The sequence below is a fragment of the Cupressus sempervirens genome, chromosome 11, assembly GCF_028749045.1.
Source record: "Cupressus sempervirens isolate cs-2001-9-10 chromosome 11, ASM2874904v1, whole genome shotgun sequence".
NCBI lineage: Eukaryota > Viridiplantae > Streptophyta > Pinopsida > Cupressales > Cupressaceae > Cupressus > Cupressus sempervirens.
Window position 1 is genome coordinate 596,555,202 of NC_143128.1, and position 25,376 is coordinate 596,580,577.

Here is a 25,376-nt window from a genome sequence, read left to right on the forward strand (position 1 = left end):
CATTAAAGCCATTAGACTTTTGCCACTCAAATCTATTTGTAGCAAATTATTTCTTCTAAATAAATACACATATATATTAAAAAATCCCATCATTAAACAAATTTCAATAGGATTTACTTTTCTCACTAGTAGATTTAACACTAATTATTATCCAATAAAGGGAATCCAAATCTATGATTACACTTTGTTTATGATCAATGCTTATGACAAGAATGCATTCCAATGACTAATCATCACATTCACATGACAACTTTTTATACACGGTAGTCACAGTGCAATTTTCCAAAGCCAAAAAGCTTTTTAAATGCTGATTACCAATTCAGGAGACACGGGATTCCAAGTACTTGCAGAACTGGTGGGACGTTTCCCACATAGCTTATAAGCTCTACACATAATACACTCATCTCCTACGAATCAAAGCACTTGAAAAGTTCATCTTTTTAATATAAACCAAGACATTCCTGCATTCCCTATGCAGCCGATTGCGGATGACACGTTTCATCAGAGCTGCATTAAATATCGAAGGTAACCCTCTGTCTCCACTCCTCACTTTGAATAACTATATAAACCCATCCACGTCATGATCATGGCGTTTCGGTGCATGAAACTATCATGAAATTTGGCGGAAGCAGCTAGACTTATTGATCCGATAAATTCAAGCAAGCATGCTTTTTTGATAATTAATTTTTAAAAGCATGCCGTTCGAACAGGGAGCTGTGAGCATGCCGGGTGCATGTGTGCGGCTCGCGCTGGGAGTATTAATTGGAGCGTTTTTTAAACGATAGGGTGAGGAAATCGTCGCTATCTTAAACCTACTTCTCACTCATTACATACAAGCGCGCTCACAGTCTCTCGAGACATCCATTTTCATTCTCCGCAGCAGAGCATACACCATAAGAATTCAAGAAGCTGCAGCAATTGTAGGTTACTCATTTCTTTGCTCTTGTGAACAGAACCATGAAAACGATCAGTATAAGATTAAAGACTGTTGCTCTCTCCTGCTAACTTCGATAATACTTCAGTAGCAAGTATAATTTCTGGCATTGGTTTCACTGTCTGCTTTGTTTTTCGTTTTATTTATTTTTCTTGCCATAGTCGCAAAAACATTGAACGAGAGTAGTTGCATGTGGTTCATGGACTTGATGGTACTCGAATTTTTTACTTTGCAGTTAATGGTAATTCTTTTGGTTTGTTTCCCAAATTTTTTCCCTAAAGAAAAATGTAGTCGGATTGTATGAGACAACTAATCGCGCGGGATTGTAAACCATTGTCATTTTGATTCAATTTTTTAAATGCTTCAAAGTTACAGTAGAATTGCTGCGGTTGGTTCAGAGAAAGCAATCCGCTATAACTGTTTAGTGACCAGGGTTTGTTTAAATATGATTTTAATCGATGTTAATCTGTCAACTATTGTATTGCAAACGTAGATTATCCTAAGGTGCGGTTGGTTAAGGAAGTGGTAAACATCTTTGGCCACAAATTTTATTGGGTTGGAAATTCTTTAGATGTTAGCGGAGAGCAGTCAGGTCAATAGGTCTGTGATAGTCTTTTCCGTACGACTATTCATAAAGGCAGGTCATGCCAGATGACGATACCAATTTCTCTTTAAAAGAGATGGTCATATAGTCTATAAGTAACAAAACGAATACCTGTAAGGCCTGTTAATATTCAAATTGAGATGTGTCGGTTCTGGAATTATACTCTCTGAACGTCTACCTGTGTAGGAGCATGCCGAGGTGCTTTTTTGTGGACTGAAATCTGAAACTAATCATCCAAGCTGAACATAGAGCACACGGCCATGAACTAGCTGAATATGAATTCCATGCTTATTTGAGTGATCTATCTGCAGGTAGTTTTCATCACTATTGTTTAGATGGCAGTGTTAGGAAAGTTGCTGCATTCGTTGCCGAAAGTTCAGTGATCCCATAGTTGCATCACATGACATTGTTTTCATGCCCAGCCTTCTTAGACATTTTTTTAACATCCATTGTTAGTTGTCATGCCATTATACAGACAGATGAAAAGCTGCACTAGGGATTATTTTGTAGACCATGTTCGTGAATTTGACATGCTTCTTGGATGGAAAAGAGTTCTATGTTCATTGCAATCCTTTTTATTCCAGAACACAACCATCTTTCCTTTGATGAGGTTAGGGTAGTTCTATACATTAGCTCAAGCTTGAACTAGTTTTGGAACAGACCTTGAGAACCATCGTTTGCAATTAAAAACTTGATTGGGCATCAGGTGGTGCAACAAATGATTAATTTCCGAGGGAATTGAGTTCGACTGCTCACATTGCATAGTGAACAGTGCATTGAAGTGCAAGGAAAACTTAAAATAAAAGTACTATAAGTGCGGGGAAAAATACAATATGAAAAAACTTTATATAAGTGCGGGAAAAAATACAATATGAAAAACAATTTTATATCCATTCTACAATAGAGAGGCTTCTATACAAAATTTTGATACATAACACATCAAAATGAATGCCCATCAACTTTTGGACAACATTCTGTATTGTTTGATTCTCTATCCTAGATCCTAAGTGGATATGTAACTTGTAAATTTAACCTGATCTTAACTAATTCTGAAGAGATTAAGTCTAATGAGCTTGCCTGGTCAATAAATAGAACTAAGAGGGGACAAAATGAATAATTTCCCAAAGTAATTGAATATAAATACTCATTTTTCATTGTCACCGCTGCATCAAAGGACAAGGAAAATTTTAAATTGACCGGGAAGTTAGGGTTTATAAGAGTTCTACTTATGATGACTTTAAAGGCAGTCTACAATAGGCTTTAAGGCAAAATGTTATTATAGAATACAGCAGAGCTAATAACTGTTATTTATAAGAGTTCTACTTAAGATGACTTTAAATGCAGTCTACAATAGGCTTTAAGGCAAAATGTTGTTATAGAATACAGCAGAGCTAATAACCGTTAACTTTTGGACAATGTAGTGTCTTGCTAATTGCCTGTCTAGATCCTAAATGTATTTTTCTGGTCTAACTGTATATTTGGCCTAATCTGAACATCTTCTGAAGAGAGACTTAATAAGATTAGTGAGTTTAATTCTTAAATCTATATTATTGTTGATAAAGAAGTATTGATTTTCCCAAAACTTATCTTGTTAATAGACAATTAAAATATGCCCAAATCTGATTACTGCATTAAGTCTGGCTCCGATAGCTTAATTTAACCAGGCTGTTGTGTATAGGGATAAACCTGGTTTATGTTTATTGATTGGGTTATTGCTTATACCCATTGGCACGAACTAAGTGTACTAATATATCATGATCTTAGAGGTAACAGATAACACAGAACAGAATATTAGTAAAATAATGCTCATGTATATGATGACATCATGTTTATTTTTTACTGAACAAAAGAATAGAGCAAGTGGTAACACTACTGTTATGATTGTTCAGCTTACACATTGAGCATTAGCAAAAGAAAATGTAAAAAATTATACAGGATTAGTCCAAATTTGTTCTTTTTTTTTAATAATCCTGAAATGTAAAATTATATGCATCAAAACTATCAAGGTTTCTTCAACATAAATTCTTTCCAGGATTATGATTAACAGGATAGGCATGTGTTTCTGAATATGTAATGGTAAAAAATCTTTTGCGCTGGTATGCTTTGTTTCTAATGAGAGAAAATGAGCACGTCAGATTTTCTAAATAACATTTTATCTATCACTATCAGTCTCTATATATGTAAACACTTTTTTACCAGTAGCATATATTTCAATTTACACTCAATGGACAAGTAAACTATAAAGAAGTTAAATAGAAAGTTAATGGTTTAGCTACTTTATATAACATAATCTGTCTTGAACTTGAAACATCTGAATGATTTATTCCAATGAACTTTTTTTGCAGCTCAAAAATTCAAATTAATTTTCCTCTTAACACTTCCTTCTATCAGATTAAGATGTCATGAACAGCTGATTTACCTTCTGGATCCTTGTCTAAGATATCTTTGAGATTTAAAATTAGAAATGCTTTGTTTATGGCTTGTAATAAAAACATATAACTATTTTTCTGGATACCTCTGTGCAGCAGACAACTGAAATCTTTTAAATGGACTACGATGGTTCACGGGATGACATTGTGCCATTGGCAAACTTGACTGGTATCAAGTTTGATCTGTTGACAACAAACGAAATTGTAAGTGCCCTTATCACCTTTGTACTGTCACAAAATAATTTGGTAGTTACTAAAAAGTATTCAGCTATTTGTCCTGAGCAACCTTCTATATCATGTTATTTTTGTATGGAATAAGGGATCTGTCTCCTATTTGTTGAAATATGGTGAAACTTATGATGAAATTAACTTATACTCGACTTTTCTATTGTGAGCCTCTCCTATTCATTGAAGTGTTTGTGGTCACTAATGTGAATCGCTTGTTGAAACTATTTGATACGTTTACTTCTACTCGAAATGAATTTTGCAAAGTTTTGTTAAAAAATAAGGACAAAACATATACATTCTCATCTTAAATGCCAATCTTGTGGAGTATATGTTGGGCCAAAGTTGCTTAGGACGTGAACCTGTTCTTATTGCTTCTGCTCTCAGGCACCCAGATGTCACAGCTAAAATCCTAGTGGACAGCTTAATAGTAAATACTTATCTCTACTTCACGAGTTTCCAAAATATTCATAGCAGATGATGCATGTTTTGACAATATTAGGAAATATTTTTTGAGGATAATTATGCAGTACAAGCTTGAAGGCATCACTCTTTGACAATTTGTTACCTTGGATGGGTTAAGCCTATTTTTTCTGAAATATTTTTCTCAGCATGGCATATGTTTTAAACCTTTAATCTTTGGTATGGACTAGAGAGTTAATCAAATAATGGGAAAATGCAATAAGAAAACAGTCAAATATATTTCAATGCGTTCATATCAAGGTTCTAATATATCATAATTTATTGAAAGCTGCAAGAAAGTTTTCATATCCTAATGCAATTTTGTTTGCCTTGGCAACATCTAAACAGAAATCAAAACACAAATCTGACCAAGGGGAACACTTAGTTTTTTTCCTCAAATTTCCCTTATATATTTTATGTTTTAGTTTGCTATTTAGCTACCGTTTGCATTGGCTGTTTTAAATTATTAAGAATGTAGACTCCTCAAGTTTGGTGGTTGCATGAATTCCTTTTCAGACTATGTTCCTAATCCTTTAAGAGTAGGGGAACATGATTTTCACCAATGTTTTTGTTTATTAAACACACCATAATATACATGCATGGATGGATGCATGAATGAATGTATGCATGAGTGTACAGATGTATGTATGTATGCATATGATGCCTATTTGTTTAACACTAGATGCCTTAGATAGTACATGAAATTAATATCTATGGTGCTTATTTCTTTCCAAGTGCTAAACAGAATAGATTCAATAGAAAACATAAATTTGATGCTTAGTTGTCTTGAACCTTAAGGGTCCGTTTGGTTCGTGGAATTTAAAAAACCCAGATTTCTACAAACCTTGGTTTAGCCAAATCAAGGTTTTGCATATCTTCATTCGGATTTTTGGGATTTTACTGAAACCGTTTGTTTCACTCGGAAGATGCGTATGAAGGCACATTTTTATGCGTAAGCTTGGAGTTGAAGGCAAATTTAAAAAAGTAGTCCAATCTATTGTTTTTAAACTCCTTAAAAAACAAAACCAGGTTTTGATTTTCAATTCCTACTTTTTTTAGGAAGTTGGAAAACCTGGTTTTGAGACAAAATTGGAAGGCCCGTATGCTAATTCCATTTTGCAAATTTTGAAACAAACGCACAAATTTTCAAATCCAGGTTTTGAAAAAGCCAATTCCTATCATTTGGAAGAAACCAAACGGACCCTAATATAGATATATTTTTATGTTTGTTTTCTATATTGAAAATGCTGTTATCTAGCAGACAGAATCCATACGACAATTAGCCCTGACCAAGGACCCCACATCCTTGACTTACCATTATGCTGAGCCTCAACAAACGTAGATCATTATAGTAGATACATCATACTACAATAGTTTTGGATCAATACTACAATAGTTTTGGATCAAACTCTTCCAATGGTAGGGTTTGGATATGTATTTTATCTTCAGCTTGTAAAATCCTTATACCAGGTTCTAGTTAGCACGCTTCTGAGAATGAAGGATTTCTTTCAAGTCATCTTTTTTGTAGAAATCAGAGAATTTGACAGTCCTCTAAAGGTTGAACAAGCGTGGGGTTTTTATTTTTTGTCTTTGTTGAACTGATATCTTGAGCGTAATCCTATCTGTTGTTTGCGAGTTGTCAATTAAGTTACTTCAGTGGGTTTCTAACTAGTGATACAAACTAAGCTTTTTCTCAACGTCATAGATATGTATTACGGGGTTCATTTCCCTTGGATGAGCAGTATCCTCAAAGCTTTTCATGGTAGAGATGTAAATTCTTTAGGTAGCATGGTGGAAAGGTTTTGAAAGTGGCAGTATGCTTATCTCTAGGAGCATTAAGCTGTATGGTAAAACTGAAGGAAAGTTGAACATCACCGTAATTTGATATACATTGTATGGATCTAAAATCATTTGGGGGGCACATGCTAAATTGCCTTGTTTTTTGCATTTAACTTTTCTATATTAAGAGGAAACAAAGTGTTTGACTACGAATGTTTAACTTTAAATTGGTTGTCCATTCCATTATAAACAAGATAATTTTTAAAAGAGGCATTGGACTATGGAGGAGGCATTAAGCACTTAAAATGGCACCTAGTGCAAAAATAATTCTTTGAGGCCATTTGAGATTTGAAGACCTAGATATTGCTGAATGCCAAGGGACTTTGGTTTTGGGGTCAAATCTGGCTGGAAGATGAGTGGAGTGAGGAATTGATGAGGACACGTTAGCTCATAAGACACATAATGAAAACAATTATAGAAGAACAATAGTGTAAAGAACCCCAACTGGCTCATACAACTCTAATGCTAAATACTACAAATTTGCTTGGTGATTTATAATACACAACTTCTTCAACTTGGAAATGCAAACACAAATATCAAAATAAGGAATTGCTGTCACCAAATATGTCAATGCCAGTTATCACAATAATTAAAATTGCAATGCAGATTGCTATTTCACAGTGAACTTACAGCAAAGCATGAAATGAAACAGGGGTGCTAAATTTATTATCCACTTGAATTGCCAAATTTGAAAAGTGGACAACTACCATATCATGCCTATTCAATTTATTGATTGCAATAATAGAAGAAACTATGACAGAATACCTTGAACCTGGAGATAAATTTGTTCTGCTTCAGACTAATACCAACCTCAGACCATGAACAATAAGCCAATGGATGCCAGCTATGGCAGTTGACTGCAACAAATGTAGACGTCCAGTTTGAAGGGAATTGCGCAGGCGCCCAGGCAGATTAAACACTCCAATATATTGCCTACTGACCACTAAACAATGCCACCCTGTACCAGGGAATTAGCCACCCAGATTTAGATGCAAACAGTAGTTGAATTCAGACTTAAATTACCCAGTTAGGGTGCTGAAATTCTCAGCTCATCAGGTGTCAGTTGACCTGCTCATGTGCCTTAGGAAAACAATGCCTAAAGCAGGGGGTTGGGCATTTAAATACAGAGGAACTCCATTCCAAAATGCAGCAAGAAATCGTGCCAAATATGAGGGAAATTGGTGCGTCCAACAGCACTGAACACTTATGCCCAAAATAAAAAAAAACCACCCAGAATAACAGAAATATAAAACACCCAGCTAATTGATAGAGATAGCGCTCACAATCAGATTCCACAGTCACCAATTTGCATCCCTTAATTGCCTTTTCAGTCTCAGGAGAACAGTAGGAAAAGACATCCAGATACGCAAACTAAGAAATGCCCCAGCAGCTGTGTGAATTGGTCACACAACTCCAATTCTTGATCACCAAATTCTTCAGAAATCACTTGCTTCTCAAGCCATAGTAGCCACAATAAGAGGAAACGATAATACTCAGTCAAAATCCATATACTTCAGCAATGGATTGAAATTCACAAACTTAGAAACTCTCACAAGAGACAATAAATAACAAATAGACAATTGGATGCCTTTCTCTCACAAATGGGCTCATATTTATAACACAAATTGGCACTTCGCTTCTTCTTCACATTTTTCACTTAAGAAGCTTCATCTTCACAATTTCATTTTATAACACTAAATGACATAAAATGCCTTTATAATAATGAAGCCTCAATAATTAATTAATAAATAAGAACCAATCAATTAAATAGTTGCATCCAATGCAGATGATGACCAACTGCCAGTGCTACCAATTGCACTACCAAATGCCAGTTCCCCAAAATAGACTTACTAAAAATAGCAAGTCCACAATTGAGACACTCAAACCTCCTTGTCAACTTATGAGGGTCATGATGATGAACTAACCTTAACCAACTATAGGGGCTTGCTAAAAATGGGGACATTACAAATAATTTGCAATTGCACACAGTGTCAAGTTTTCTACTTAGGAACTCATATTGCATATTCAATTCAAATTGGAAGTGTCTATCATGACATAATAGGGTGAAATGGTATAGGCCCTGTTATTAATATAATGGGTCATAAAGTAGCAAGTATGCACTTCGCGTAACTAATGTTTAGATAGGATGGTGATGTACTAGGTCAAAGGGATGTAATGTTTCCTGAATTGCAATTTGTAACTAAATTTATTGGTCTCATATTTAAAGGTTGCCTCCACTATCAATGAGAGGATATAAAATAGAGAGAGGTGCAGGACTACAAAAGGGAGGGAGATTAGTTATGGATTATTCCTTTAGACTCTTAGAGTAAGTGGATCAGCACAATAGATCTTGAATTTAGAGGGAACGTATGTTGTAATGATTCCTTAAAAAATATATTAGTATGATGTAAACCTAACTTAAATTATTTCTATTTTGGAGTATATTAAGGAATATGGAAAATTGGTCCAATATATATCTTATGCATTGGTTCATGTATGTGTTTTCAATTATTCTCTTTACGTTGGATATTTGGAGGCCATAATTGATACTAGAGTAATGATATGACCAAATTAATAGAAAGCAAATTTGAAGTAATTGATACTAGAGCAATGATATGGCCAAATTAAAAGAAAGCAAATTTGAAGATCTAAATCTTTTTGATGAATAATTGTTGAGGAAAATATGTGAAATTGCACATTGTTCTCCTATTGTAGGTGTTAGTATGAGGTGAATTTTATGTAATTAGAGAGTAGTCTTAGAGAGCTTTTGAACAAATGGCTACATTAGCATCTCTGGCAATATTAAGAGAGACTTGTGCATATTTGACCTTGGGATGCTGATTCCCGCTAATTTTTTAGACTCAAAATTTGAGACAAAGATCACAACATTCAATGTAGTTTAGCAAATCAATTGCCAAGCTCTGGAGTTTAAGGGATTAGCCTATTAATTGACCCTTGTAGGCTAGTATGATGGATTAGAGGGTCTAGTTTGGGAGTTTTGGAGCTCTTCAGGTGGCAATTTAAGGGTTTTTCTTACTAGATCCATCATCTGTTTTGAAGCAATTACTATTTATAGTAAGTCTGTGGATGTTAGAGGGGGCCTTACTATTTTTAGTAAGTTAGATGGATGTAGTGGTTGAGACGATTCATCAAAATAATGAGTATTCAATGAGATAATAATATTTTAATGGCCTTTATTGATGTTTAATTATGTGTTTAACATTTTACAATTATAATTTGACTTTATAATAATTTAGATCTGCATAGAGAAAAGATGAAGTCATGAAAGAACAATAGCTTTAAAGTTCTCATCTAGATTGATAAATTGTAGTGCTTGGTATGCACTATCAACAAATATCTAAAAAATCTATTATTTAGCTTCTTTTCCATTGTTTATGAATTATGCATGTTAAGTAGGAGGGAATGCTAAGGCATGATAGGGGTGTAGTGATATTTACCTAGGGCCATGGTCTTATATTAGAAATGAATCATGGAATTGTTGACAATTTGGGTAGATAATCGATGATTAGATGGGATGATCTAATAAACAAGTTGTGTATTTTACCATTAATTCAAAGGGGCATAACATGTATGAAGTTATAATTAGTGGCCAAATTAGTCAGCCTTATGTGTAAAGGATTATTTGCTCTCAATATGATTTGTAGGGGAGGCTTTGCATGGGACACACATCATTGTGAAAAAGGGAGTGAGATAAATTAAATTGTTTTTAATTGAAATTGTTTTTAATTGAATAGTGGCTACTTTGAATTTGACAAACATGAGACATATTATAGTGGTCCCTTGTATGGAGTGTAACTACTTGAGAATTGAGAACAATCACCTTGAATCTGTTTTCTTGAATGATATATATCATCATCCTATTCGTTAATTCCCTCCAATTTATATTTTCTCCTCTGCGATGATTCTCCATTTGACAATGACACACAAATAGATAATGAGAACATAAATTATGATCTGATTTTATTTCTATTATCTTACATATGTATATAATAATATGTTTATATATATCATAGTTCCATGACTCAAACTTGCTTATGACTTGGCAAGGTAAGACTCGACCCGACTTGGCAACGACTCGACAATCACTCAACAAAATGAAAAAATAGAGACTTTTTATGACTTGAAACTTGTTTCATAAGCTTAAAAACACTATTACATCATCAAATAGAAGCTATTATGATCACATACATAAAGATACATCCATCACCTAAGTATGAACGTAAATTATAGTTGAAGGAAATAGAAAACATAAATATGGAAAATTATAAATATTGTCAAATGTGTATAAATTCCATGACATTGAATGTTCTTAAACATGTGTAAACTCAAAATCTAAACAAAAACAAGTCTATGGCTCAAGCTCTAGCTTAACCTAAGTTTCAAACTACTTTCTCTACCTCCTACAAATGCTTTTAAGGTAGGTCCTGGATAACTAGCAAGCCATAGTCTTTGTTTGTGAGGTGCCACTTGGATCAAAATCAGGTGCATTGGCAGCTGATCATGCTCTATCTTCCTCCCCTGCTATAGACACAACCGAACCTCTCTGTTTGCTTGGTCAATTCACTCATGTTCCTCCTCAATGAAGAAAGCATGGGGAGACTTGGTGAGCGAGTCATACTTTGGATTGATCTTTGCTAGAGTGATAAGAGAGGAGTTAGTGTCCACAATATGTCTGGTCCTAAGACGAAGGTTGTAATGAACGAAGACAAGATCTTTCAACCTCTCCACAAACAGTCTATTATGCCTCTTCGAGTGGATACGCTCGAGTATGGACAATTGTACTGGTATCCAAAAGTGCTACATGACTAACTCAAAATGCGGAAGGCAAGTTAATGAAGGTTCATGATTGTAGGCCCAAAAAATTTGTCACCATCTATTTGAATTATGGAAAAAAAAGAAATCAATCACATTTCCAGCTTTAAGGATAGATTATAAAATCAAAATGCATAGGTCATAAATTATAAACTTAAGAACTCTAAGTTTAACATATATTTTTACTTGGCTGCAATTCTATACGAGCTTCTTTGCACATCTTGCTTGCGAAAATCACCCTTTGTTCATTATTTTATGCATCTATCTCTTGCATTGTAGATGTGCTAGTCATCTTTTGCATCACTATGTATGGGCCACTAAGAACCTTCTCATTTGGCTTGAAGGTATCAAGGGAACAAAATGATGGATGGAGGAAATATAGTTGCGACATGGATGGGCTTGTGAAGTTGGTTTTGCCATCTCCTATCAATATTCTTTAAAATGGGTCCATACTTATCCTCAACTCCTGCATGCTTAGATCTAATGGCCTCCTTGACCCTATCCATGCCCTCATGTATGTAGTGCGTAGAGGGGCTTAGTGACTTGCATATAATGTTAAAATTTAAAATAAGAAAAATTGCAAAGATGCAAACAAAACAAAAATATATTTAAGGTATCAAGGGAACAAAATGATGGATGGAGGAAATATAGTTGCGACATGGATGGGCTTGTGAAGTTGGTTTTGCCATCTCCTATCAATATTCTTTAAAATGGGTCCATACTTATCCTCAACTCCTGCATGCTTAGATCTAATGGCCTCCTTGACCCTATCCATGCCCTCATGTATGTAGTGCGTAGAGGGGCTTAGTGACTTGCATATAATGTTAAAATTTAAAATAAGAAAAATTGCAAAGATGCAAACAAAACAAAAATATATTTATCTCCATGATCCCTTCACAAGGGGTCCAAAAACTCGGCTCATCAAAAATACAACCTACCACATCAATCCCCACAGTTGTTGTAGTAGGGATGAGGTAGTCCACTCCTCACCAACACACATGCATCTCAAAGGTGCCTTTGATTTGAACAAGGATTTTAGTGTGATGAAACTTGAGGCAATTCTTGTGATGTCAAGATGAACCAATCCCTTTTGTGCCATGTGTTGCCTTATCATGGTAAGGACCAAAGCATTATTTAGATAAACTTCCAAATGTTCTTTGGCCATCAACACATGATTTGACCAATTCAAGCTTGCCTATATCCTCTAACGTGAGGTCAAGGCAATGGGTCATTTTCTTGCTTTACCTCATGTATAACTTCCTCAATAACCTCACATAAGTATGTGACATTCTTCACATGTGAGGAAACATCAATAGACTTCAAAAACATGGTGGATCCTAAAAGTAAAGGAAAACAATTATTAATTATCATGGATCAATCAACAAATCAAAGTATAAATTTAATTATTCACTACATTTAGAGAAGTGGAATGGTTAATCACCTCCATAGGAAATGAGAAAATTTAGGAGTGCCTTATTCCTTCTATCTGTCCAACCATCTATCCTGATGGCCTTATTTCTCCAAGACTTTTTGTGGTCCTCAAGCTCAAGTTTCATGTCATTAACTATTTCTAACAAGAGGGGGCCACTTAACTCAACATCAGTAGCGGCTTTAAAGCCCGCCCCACAAATGGTTACGACATCTATCATGCCTTGCCAATAAGTAGACATGTCACAAATAGATTATGATTAATCATTAGATACAAAGAGATTATGATTAATCATTAGATAAAGCAAAGTTCAACTTTAAACTATAAATTTTAAAATTTAATATTAAAAGCAAAGCAATCAAAGAAAATTTAATTACCTGGTTGCAACAAATGGAATGTTGCAAAAGTACCACAACTTGCATATTTGTTTTTGTGCAACATTATGGACCCTTTTGTTCCAACCCATGCTCTCAAGCGAGGGCTTTGCACAAGTAGTGTGTAGCACGGAGTAACTATCTAATTTTAATTTCTAGACTCTAGGGCCAAGGGTAATAGTGCCACTAGAAGGAGCAATAGTAGAAGCACTAGCAACTAGCACTAGGACGAAAGGGAGGCATGAAAGCACTCTCTCCAATGCAGTCTACAGATGTGGATGCAGATGCGGTTGCGAATGCAAATGAATGAGATTCAATAGCATTTTACTCTTCCCCTTGCCTCTTCTTAGAGACAACATAAATAAATTGCCTCGGGAGCTGTCAATAAACATGGATCAACAACATTCCCAGGTATGCCAACAACATGGTATTTAAACCTATTGATGCCACCATGAAAAATTTCTTTACAAAACATGCATTTTTTTTGGTTTTTCAGTCTACAAGGAAACTCTTCAATATATTTTCAAGATTCACACTTTTGCAGGCATTGGGAAGAACTAATGTTTTCAAAACCTGAAGCTGCTGCAATAAGACAAAATTACAAATCTGTGCACTGTACAATGTGTTTTAGGGAAATCAGCAAAAAACATGTTTGCTTTTTAAAAAAAATCAAGGGTTTGCTATTGTTCTACTTCTCTCATTGAAGCATGCAATTTATATTTTAAATGAAAACATTCAAGATTTAGAAGGTCAATTTTATTAAAAAAAATGAATAATCTATAAATATACAAGAAAAAACTTACAAAATCTACAAAATTTAAAACTAAACTCTTTCAAATGAGTTGAGAAGTCTTGCTATGGCCTCCTTGATGCTCTCAATGCAAATCTATGGCTTCCCCACTGTGACTTGTGGTCTCCTTGATGCTCTTCTTCACTGCTGGTTGCAAACCTATGGCTTCTCTTTTTCCTTCCTCTCTCTAACTTTTCCTCTCTTTTTCCAATAACAAGCAATCAGAAATGCTTCTAGGGCAAATTAGAAGGCATTTGTTAAGGAAGTAAAAAGTGCTTATTTTTGTTTTTTTTTTTAGTGGCAACAAAAGTGCTGCTGCCGGCTGCGTAATGGTGCACGGACTTGGCAGATCATGGCATGATCTGCCGGGTCACCTGTGCGGGTCATAAAAACCCACAAGGTAGTGCTCAGCCTGCGGGTCATCATTATCCGCATGACTCCTGTGGGCTCAGGAACACTGACATGCACACACACACATATGTAAATATGTGGTGTAAGTATAGCTATGCTTTTGATTCTATTATCATATATATATATATATATATATATATATATATATATATATATATATATGTCACATACAATGTCTTAGTGATTTATCACTTATTCTAGCAAACTTCTTTCTTTGAATGAACTTTTATTTCTATTTGTTTGCATCTCTTCATTGAAGAGTAGTTATTATATATGCTTTTTAATATCTCCTGTTCCATTTCTTAAGATGGTGTATAAAACATGGCTTGTCATGATTCCTTGGTTGTCTAAAACTCTTCTAATTGCTTAAGATGGTGTATAAAATATTTCTTGTCATCACTTTTTTTGTTCTCTCATTCAATTGTATGTATTCCTTTTCTCATATATTAAATTCTAAGGGCTAAATATATTGTATGATTACTTAGTTATTTTTTTAATCTTTTAATATTATTATTTATTTATTTATTGAATTTTATTCTAGAAAGGGCACATCATAGTCTACCCTTTCCGAAATTGATCGTCCTCAAAAAATAATATATTTTCTCCTTATGATTTAATAGTACCCATCGGCCACCAATCTTTGGATCACCTTTTTCTAAGATTTGTAGCATAGCATCAATATGATTTTATTTCTTCCTTATGTCCCTAATTATAAATATTTAATGGGGTCCTCAAGGATGAACCAATACATGAGTTAAAAAGCTTCTATACAACTTTTCTATATATATTTATAAGCATCCAGATTCTTTCACATAATAAAGGTAAGTGTAAAAGAGGCCTAGGCTCGAGCCATTTCTATACCAAATCCTAGAGAAGTTACTTTGTGCAACATTTTAACTCAACTTGGCAGCTCGTGACTGCTCCTTCCCATTCTCACTTCCTAATCTTTGGGAGTGACCATAATTAGGTTATTTGACTCCTTGGGTAAGGGGCCTCCTTGGGCTCTAGTCGTCTTTATGGTCAACCTAGAACGACCCTTAAAGTCATTTCACCATTACACCATATATCTTTGCCAGGCCTTATGGATACTTGTTGTATCCATCCTTATAATCCTTGGGACAAATTTTATCTCTTCGTAGGCTTTATGGATGCCCTATACTTTGGTGTATCCATCCTTATAATTCAAGGGAGATACTTTATCTCTACCTAGGCCTTATAGGCACCCTATACTCTGGTTTAGTAAATAGGATGTTGGATATTGGTATTACACTTTTAAAGTGAGAACTAGTAAATTATGCTCCAAATCATAATCATTTTGGAGGAGTTAGGACAAACTAGGGTTCACATAAATATTAGAAGTGCTAGTTGGTTGCAATTGAAAACCCCTTCCCTATCCTATTTATTGACGATGTTCATAAAGGTTTTCATAGGGAATAACAACTATTTGTTCATGGATGCCTTTTTTGGGTACAACTAAAATAGTATATCTTAAGAGAAAAAGTGAAAATTGTCATTATAGTGAAAGAGACCTAGATCAATATAAAATGCCCTTTAGATTTAGTAATGACGCAATTACATCCTAGAGGTAGCTTACAAACTCGAACTTGACTTGGCAAAGCAAAAATTTGTCTCGAGAAAAAACTTGAAAAGCAAAGAAAAGTTGTCAATTCTTATTTTTTGATATTATATGAATTGAGTAGCCTTGTATAAACTGTAGTCCATAGGGTAAACTTTTTAATGTGTCTAGTGACATTGATACGACACGCCCATTGATACCATATGACTTGAGGTGAGACTAGACATTGTGATCTCGTGCATACCACAAGAAACTCTCACCCTTAGCCCCAAGTATACTAATTTCTTAAAGAATTTAGTTACAAAATGCATTAAATGAGTCTAAAATCACAAGGAAGTGTTTTCTATCATATTTGATTCCTGAATAGAAATAGTCTTACAGTAGCTAATTGATAACTACATGAATTTATGACAATTGTATTTGGAAATAATGATTGTGTTTGAAAATCATCATCGTAAATTGCATTTTTACGCAAGCTAAAAATTACAAGTTTTAATGATCTCTTCTCCACTATAGCGAAAAATTGGGAGGGGAATGGGTCTAGTCCTCACTATTAGTTGTTACTCCCCACTTGGTGTAGAACATTGTGTTTGCAACTCCACATTGAATGTGGATGCCAATGACTCCTCTTCTAGATCAATTTCATCCAATGTCAATCCAATTGCAACCACATTCTCCATGGCTTGCCTCTTAGAATCAACAATGTCATCCTCAATAAATGAGAGGTCATCATCTTGCACAATCCAATCACCATAAGGATCAATCTTATTCAAATCAACAAGTCCCTTTGATTTGGCCTCCACCTTTTTAATGTGGAGCTAAAGGTTGTATTGCAAAAAAACTAGGTCAATGAGGTGTTGATGAGTCAACTTATCGTGCTTCTTCATGTAAATAGCATTAAATAGTATAGTTGCACTCACAATTGGAAGCACTACGAGGTTGAGATAAGATCCTATTTGGAGATTTGGGGACTTTCCCCAATTTTCCCACCAAGAAATAACAAATAAGACATTTGAAAGTTTGTAAATAAATTATTTTTAAAAATTGTTACCTTGTGTCTCGATGGATCTTTTGTAGATAGCTTTTGCTGAAGAAAAGATCCAATATCTTAGCTTGCCTACAAATTTGCAACTTTGAACGGTGAGATTTCTCTTCTCAACCTTAGGTGTCATCCTTTCTATGCACATTGAAAGATCCTCTTTAACATCTTCATTTGCTTCATGAATTTATTGAAGAAGAGGAAGTATACCATCGCATGATTGGGTTGGTGGAATTTGTTGTTTCTGCTCTAATTAATAAATTGTCAAATAGGGTAAAAAATATACTTCCATTCCCTGAAAAATGCTTTTGGATGGCCTATTCGGCTCTATCCATGCCCTCAAAAATATATTCCATTAGATTTTTCTTTCTATCCACCAAGCACAAAACCCTTGTGAGTGGGGCTTCAATACCTACAAGGGACAAATTTTCAATACCTACAAGGGACAAATTTTCAAAACGTACAAGGGACAAATTAAAGTTACAATGAAACTAAATATTTATAAAGTTCAAAAGTGACAGACACAAATCTGCTATTTAAATTGAAGTGTGAAGTTATTGTTGAATTATAGTATCGGTCAGATCTGATCAAAGATTTAAAAAAAAAAAAAAAAAAAAAAAAAATATATATATATATATATATGTATGTATGTATGTATGTATGTATGTATAACAAATCCTGATCAGACCCGATAAAATGATGATTCATTGCCTTGCCCAGATTAGGCATCTATCCCTGTGCTTAGTCCGATTAAAGACGACCAACTTTATACATCTCTGCGATCATGTGAATGATGATCATTGTCCATGTATCGATATAAATATTGCTCTGAGATCAGGTCTGCTTTTTGTGTGCCCAGAAATAATTATAATGGAGAATTATAATGCCCTGAGGTTATCGGGCTCTTAACCATAATCATCTTGTGTTACCGAGAGTCATGTCCACGTACGTGGACATGACTTCTCTTATTCAAATTTATATTGGTTTAATCGGTTGAGAGAAAGCATCAAATACAATCCATGTAATTATCTCAAGCAACTGAAATTACAATATAAATATATCATTATCATCAGTGGTCTTCTGTAGATCAAAGCCAGTATTATAGACAGCGATCTTGTACAGATTGATAACCTGTTCATTGTGATTACTGCTCACAGCATCATCTAGTGAAGGAGCTTTTTGGCAATCTATACAATCATCACAAAGATATATCAGTCAATATCTTGATTACTTAAGTAAGGACAGATTGTCATACAAATAACTGAGAACAAGTAAATCAGAATACTCTATCTAAAGATCTTACACAACTAAAACCGACAATGATAATTCTCTTAAAGATTGCTAACATCATTTGAACATATCAATCATGGTGAATAATAGTAGAGTTGAGGATAGACTGGAAGGTGCTTCTAATTTTGTTTCACGGAAAATTCGAATAATAGCAATACTTCAAGAACTTGAATTGGAATCATTTATAGAAGGAAATAACAAAATGCTTGTGGATGAAACAGAAAAGACAACATGGAAAAGGCGTAACAATAAAGCGAAGAAAATCATCATTGATGCAGTTAAAGATCATATTCTTCCATCAATAGCAAAACTAACTACTGCTTATGAGGTGTTGAAAACCATTCAAGATACATTTGAAATAAACAATGCCAGCAGATTGTTTACATTGAAACAGCAACTCATCAATATCAAAATGGATAAAGGATATACAATCTCATCATATTTCTCAAAAATAACTGAGTTAAGGGATTAACTCTCTACCATTGGAAATAATGTAGATGATGTGGAACTATCTCTAATAGCCCTTAGAGGACTACCCTTATCATGGAAATCTTTTATCCAATGCATCGGTCGTCTCTCTATACCCAAATTTGATCAACTAAAAAATGATTGCACTCAGGAAGAGTCACAGTTAATCTCAAGAAGTATCATCTCCAATAAGGAGGAAGAGATTCAAGCATTACATGCAAAATTAAATAATAAGGGTAAATTCAAAAGGAAGAGAGGAAAGAAAAATACAAACTAAGAGAAAAGAGACCTATCCAAAGTTCAATGTTACAAACGTTACATATTTGGACATACTCACATGTATTGTCCGGAAAGAAAGAAAAATCTGATCAACATGGTCAAAGTTGAAGAAGGGGAAAATTAATTAATCTTCCTTGCCTTGTCAAGTGAGTTGAACACTAATAGAAACACTTGGATTGTGGACAGTGAAGCCTCTAGGCATATCATCAGATTTAGAGATCAGTTTGAAACACTTGAAGGACATTCAACTGAAGAAGTAACTATAGGAGACAACTTCACTCATCCTGTGGAAGGAATTGGGACATGCTCAGTACATCTGAATTCTAGAGTTGACTTGCACTTAAAAGACATCCTATTTGTTCCTAGAATCAAAAGAAACCTTCTCTATATCCAATCTAGCAGATCAAGGATATCAGATTGCTTTTCAAGAAAATAAAGTTTTGTGCTGGTCGAAAAATTCAAACATTAAAAATGCTATTTCTATTGGAGTTAGAGAAGGGAGCCTATACAAACTTTGTAATTCCCCAAATCTAGCCATGAACCATGAAATTGGGAAAACAAATGAGATTTGGCATAGAAGACTAGGGCACCTACATTTCCGAGCTTTACCTTATATAGAGAAAATTATAAAAGCTTACCTAACCTTAAACCTGAACATGAAGGAATATGTAAAGGACGTGCATTAGGAAAGAACCTTAAAACTTGTTTTCATCATAGTGAACATAAATCAAAGAACATTCTTGAACTCATTCATACTGACCTATGTGGACCCATGTGCGTACCTTCATTGGCAGGATACTCTTATTACATCATATTTGTGGATGATTATTCTAGAAAAAGTTGGATGTATTTCCTTAAACTGAAAGAGTCAATGAGGTTCTGTCCAAATTCAAAGAATTCAAGGCCTTGGTTAAAAATCAAATTGGGAAGAAGATCAAAACTCTAAGATCTGATAATGAAGGAGAATATATCTCTGAGAACTTATAAGAGTTCTACATATCTGGTGGGATTAAGAGGGAGTATACTGCACTGCATAATCATCAATAGAATGGAGCGGCAGAAAGGAAGAATAGAACTATTATTGAAGTAGGTTAAGTCTATGATGCATGATCAAAATATGCAAATAACATTCTGGGCACAAGCATCCAATACAATTGTATGTATTCAAAAAAGATGCCCTCATGCAATTCTAGAAAACATAACGGTTGAAGAAGTCTTCTTAGGGAACAAACCTAATCTAAGTCACCTACGAATTTTTGGTTATCCTGATTCCTAAGGAGAAAATAACTAAACTAGAGCCCTCAGGAAAGAAAGGCATATTTGTTGGCTATAGTGATTCTTCCAAAGCCTACAAGGTATACGTGCTAGGGTCAAGGACAACCGAAATCAATATAGATGTCAACTTTGACGAAGATATTGCTTACAAAACTTCTAAAGATATAGAAGAACCTAATGATGATCCCATTTTTGAGGATAATGAAAATACTATGATTGAGAGGGAGAGTTGTACAGAAGATAATGGACCCACAACACCTAATTTTAAGGATAACTCTGTCAATAAGAAAAGGTCCTTATGGGAAAGAAAAATGATCAAAGAAAACAATGTGGCCCCTAATGATATCCTTAGAGAAACCAAGAAGACTAGAAATAATTCATGTTATGTTACTCACACAAATGAGTCCTCAAATTTGAACCTTCTTATGTTGAAGAAGCCCTAAAATCCCAAGCCTGGAAGGATGCCATGATTGAGGAATATCAATCTATATTGAAAAATGATGTATCGGATATTGTAACAAGATCCAAAGATAAATCAATTATTTCGTCAAGATGGTTATTCAAAATAAAATAGGTACCTGACGACAACATTGAAAAATAAAAGGCCAAGTTTGTGGCCAGAGGATTTTTTTTTGATGGAGGGTTCAGACTTGCGAGGCAACCCAGCAAGGCACGAAGCCTGCAAGCTACCAACCAATGAAGGCCACCACACAGACGATTTAGGAACCTATACGGCCCAGTCGTGCTTGAAACCTCTTCGGCTTAGAGCCAAGGACCGAGGGGCATCCACGTCGTCAAAGTCACCGGGGGCATGAGCCAGAGGATTTTCACTGAAGGAAGGAATTGATTATAATGAAACATTTGCTCCTATTGCTCGTTACACATCTGTCAGAACCATAATTGCAATAGTTGCATCGAAAGGTTGGAAGGTACGTCAGATGGATGTAAAGACAAAATTCTTGAATAGAGTCATTAATGAAGTATACCGAGAACAACTAGAAGGGTTTGTTATTCATGACAAGAAGTCACGTGTGTGCAAACTGAAGAAAGCTCTATATGGTCTTAAACAAGCCCCAGGGCATGGTATGAGAGAATAAATACCTATCTTGTCAAACTAAGGTACTCAAGAAATGAAGCAGATCCTAACATATACTTCAAGAGATCAGAGGAAGATATGCTAATACTAGTTTTCTGTGTTAATGATCTTCATATTACAGGTGACAACCACCTTATTGACAAATGTAAGCAAGACCTTATATCTGAATTTGAGATGAAGGATTTAGGTCTTCTTCATTACTTCTTGAGACTAGAAGTAAAGACAAAAGGAAGAATATATTTTTCTAAACCAAGAGAAATATACTATTGACATATATAACAGATTCGGTATGATGGATTGCAAACTGTTGTCCACATCTATGGAAACAAATCTTTATAAACTCAAGACTGAAGTAGACGAGTCTGAGGCCATTGATCCTACATATTACAGACAAATAATTGGGTCCCTGCTGTACTTGGTGAACACACGTCTTGATATTTGTTATGCTACAAATGCACTAAGTCAGTTTATGTGTGAACCTAAGAAGATTCATCTCATGGCAGCAAAGCACATTTTGAGGTACTTACGAGGCACTCTTGGACTTGGTCTAACATATGATAAAGTTGAGTTACAACTTCATGGATATTCAGACTGTGATTGGGCTAGATGTGCTACTGATCGAAAGAGCACTACAGGATGTTCTTTTAGTCTTGGTTCTGCTATCCTGGTTTAGTAAGAAGCAACCTTCTGTCGCTTTAAGTTCTATTGAAGCAGACTGTATAGCTGCGTCCATGGGAGCTCAAGAAGCAGTATGGTTAAAGAAGTTACTGGTTGGGCTATTTGGGAAGCCTCTAAAACCTACAGTTATACATTGTGATAATCAAAGTTGTATCAAACTTTTTTTGAATTCAGTTTTTTACAACAGATCTAAGCATATAGAGATACCTGTCCACTACGTTAGAGATATGGTAGACAGGGGTGTCATCAAGTTGGAATATATCAGTACTGAGGAACAATCTGCTGACATATTCACTAAGCCTCTTGCAAAATGGAAATTGGAATACTTCAAAGGTAAACTTGGTATGACAAATTATAAATTGAAATTGTAACTTTTGAGATAAGATCTCAATTTTCTTCGAGATATATATTTGTTGTTTAAAAGAGTTACTCGTGTGCAGATGTTATTTTGTTTTGAAAGGTGATGATCTTTCTTGAGATGTTAGGTCTCTATTGTAAGGTGACGACCTGAACAATAGATTGACCTGTTATCATGGACTTCACTCAGTGCTGTCCCAGAATGTGCTGGAAAATATGATAACAAAAGTATCATAGTTGACTCGATTAAGTTATTGTCCTGGATTGTGCCAGATACTATGATTCTACTTGTGTTGTTTTAAATCCTTGATTCATTATCATGTTAAGACTACATTAAAATGTTGTCCTAGGGTTATGCTGGAAAATATAAATCATGATAGATTGTGTTAGTCCCGGAATGAGCTGGATATCATGATACTAATTATGTTATATTGTAATCAAGGTTGATTGTCTGATAGACTACTTCATTGTCCTGGAATGAGCCAGAATTCAGACAGTTATTAAAGCACTCTTGTTGAGAGTACACTGATGCAAATTGTTGGATTGATCAGTTCCTCCCTCTCTAAGGGGGAGTGTTGAATTATAGTATTGGTCCGATCTGATCAAAGATATATATAACAAATCCTGATCAGACCCAATAAAATGATGATTCATTGCCTTGCCCAGATCGGGCATCTATACCTTTGCTTAGTCTGATCAAAGACAACCAACTTTATACATATCTGCGATCATATGAATGATAATCATTGTCCACGTATCAATATAAATATTGCTCTGAGATCGGTGTAAAGTTTCTGCAAATTCTATGACTGAATATAGACTAGATTTGATCTTCTTTCTCTCCTTGTGACTTGCTGTGTATAACTTCAAAGTATTGCCTTCAATTGAATTAGAAATCTAATTAAGAATTCTCTCTTTTAATTCTGCAAATCGTAGGTGGGCAGTATTGACTAAGGAGCAGACTATTTTGTATTTTGTGTGCTCTTAGATTTCAACCATACCCATACTAAATAGAGAGACCTAGGGACATGTCCTTTCAAGGGACATGTCCCTTCCAAAACAATCTTTAATCAATCCTAGAAGTCGGCGACTTTTCCAAGGAATAATAAGTTTAAAATTAACTTAACAAAAACTGAGTTTAGTTAACTCTAAACTAATCCTAAGTGTAGATGCTGATATCCCTAAGAGGATGATATAAAGGTATTTGGATTACTCTAAGTCATGTAAGAACAGATCAGACCGATTTGTAGTCAGACCAGTAAGATTATAAGTTACAGATTTAACAATTGGGTCTGCATTTTGTGCACCTAGAAATGAATATAATGGAGAGTTATAATACTCTGAGGATATCGGGCTCTTAACCACAATCATCTTGTGTTACCAAGAGTCATGTCCACGTAGGGACATGACCCTACGTGGCACATGCCACGTAGAGTCATGTTTCTACATGGACACGACTTCTCTTTTTCATATTTATATTGGCTCGATTGGTTGAGAGAAAGCATCAAATACAATCCATGTTATTATCTCAAGCAACTGAAATTACAATATAAATATATCATTATCATCAGCGGTCTTTTGTAGATCAAAGCCAGTATTATAACCTGCGATTGTGTATAGATTGATAACCTGTTCATTGTGATTACTGCTCACAACAGCATCTAGTGAAGGAGTTTTTTGGCAATCTACACAATCATCGTAGAGATATATCAGTCAATATCTTGATTACTTAAGTGAGGACAGATTGTCATACAAACTGAGAACAAGTAAATCAGAATACTCTATTTAAAGATCTTACATTCCTTAACAATTACCTCAACAATCTTTATGGCTTTCTTGACAATGACATTGTAAAAGGCCCATTGTGTTGGTTCTCCATCAATCTTTTTTGAATATGTTGAGTCTAGCCATGTTTGACTTACAAAAAATTGCTTCAAGGATGCCAACGAGTTAGAAATAGCTTTGCAACATTATAAAATTTAACGCCAACATTCTCATCCAATCAACTTTTCCCTTGTTCTCCAAAATAAGGTCAAGGAAATGGGCTTTACAAGGGGTCCTAAAGGGTGTTGGGTGCCTCTCTTGAACTTATCTTTCATTCACCACCTTTTTTGTTGTAATGACAACTTGCATAACATTTTGTATACACACTGCTATAACAACTTCCTCCAACATCAAGCTCAGAGTGTCTAAATTGTATATTTTTTTGGAGGCATCAATCAACCTAGAATTAAGTCACCATTTAAAGCCACTAAAAAGTTGATGAGGGTGTGGTTTTGTCTATTTGTCCACCCATCTTAAAGAATTGTGCATCCAAATTCCAACAACTGCTTCTTTTGATCTTCCACATTTGTTCCTGCATAATAGCATCTTGGAGCAACCTCCCACTTAAATTTGTTGGACAGGTTGCTTTTAGCATTCCTCTATAGCTATTAATTTTGTCACCAAATACTTCCAATGTGGACTCCTTGCCATGTTGGATGGAAAGTTGTTGTAATGCCAAAAATCTGTACATATCTCATTTGCTTTTGTATTCTCTTCCTTATTCCACCTTGTACCTTTGTAGGAAGTTTGTGCCCATGTATGGTTCTACACTCAAAAATTCTCTATGGCTAAGTTCTACTCGAGCTACATGGGGTGGATGTGCCATGCATGCATGGATCGTGTCTAAATACCACAATGCTTGTTATATCAGATTCTATCAGCAAAGTAGGGGCTGTGGATGCTTGTTTCTTAGCCCTCTCTAGTTTCCTTTATCTAGTAATGAAAGAAGTGCTATTGTGTCTTATTTCACCTTTTTTTAGGCTTCTATGCATGGGTTGGAATTGTGGCTAGGAATGCCTACAAAATGTTATTTGAGGCACTGAGCTTCTTTGTGCATTGACTGCAAATCACAATCCATGCCACGGTCTCATTATGTCATCTTCCCAAGTAGGGTCGTAATTTTCAGTATGTTAAGCTCCAATGGGTCAGCTTCCAATAATTGAA

The 25,376-nt window shown here is 34.9% G+C and overlaps 1 protein-coding gene across 5 annotated transcripts in view; it reads left to right on the forward strand.

The window, feature by feature from the left end:
- Window positions 1-284: 284 nt before the first annotated feature.
- LOC149531084 (DNA-directed RNA polymerase IV subunit 1-like) overlaps window positions 285-25,376 on the forward strand; it is a 179,863-nt gene continuing 154,771 nt past the window's right edge. For 3 of the 5 annotated variants that reach the window (XR_016359176.1, XM_089811579.1, XM_089811582.1), the window contains exons 1-2: window positions 285-920; window positions 4,067-4,171. Coding sequence is in view for 4 of the 5 variants with exons in the window: in XM_089811579.1 (XP_089667705.1) it covers window positions 4,085-4,171 (87 nt within the window). In the remaining variant the exon portion in view is untranslated. Of the gene's footprint in view, window positions 921-4,063; window positions 4,172-25,376 lie in introns of all 5 variants that reach the window. The other 2 variants (XM_089811581.1, XM_089811580.1) reach the window with 2 other exon arrangements.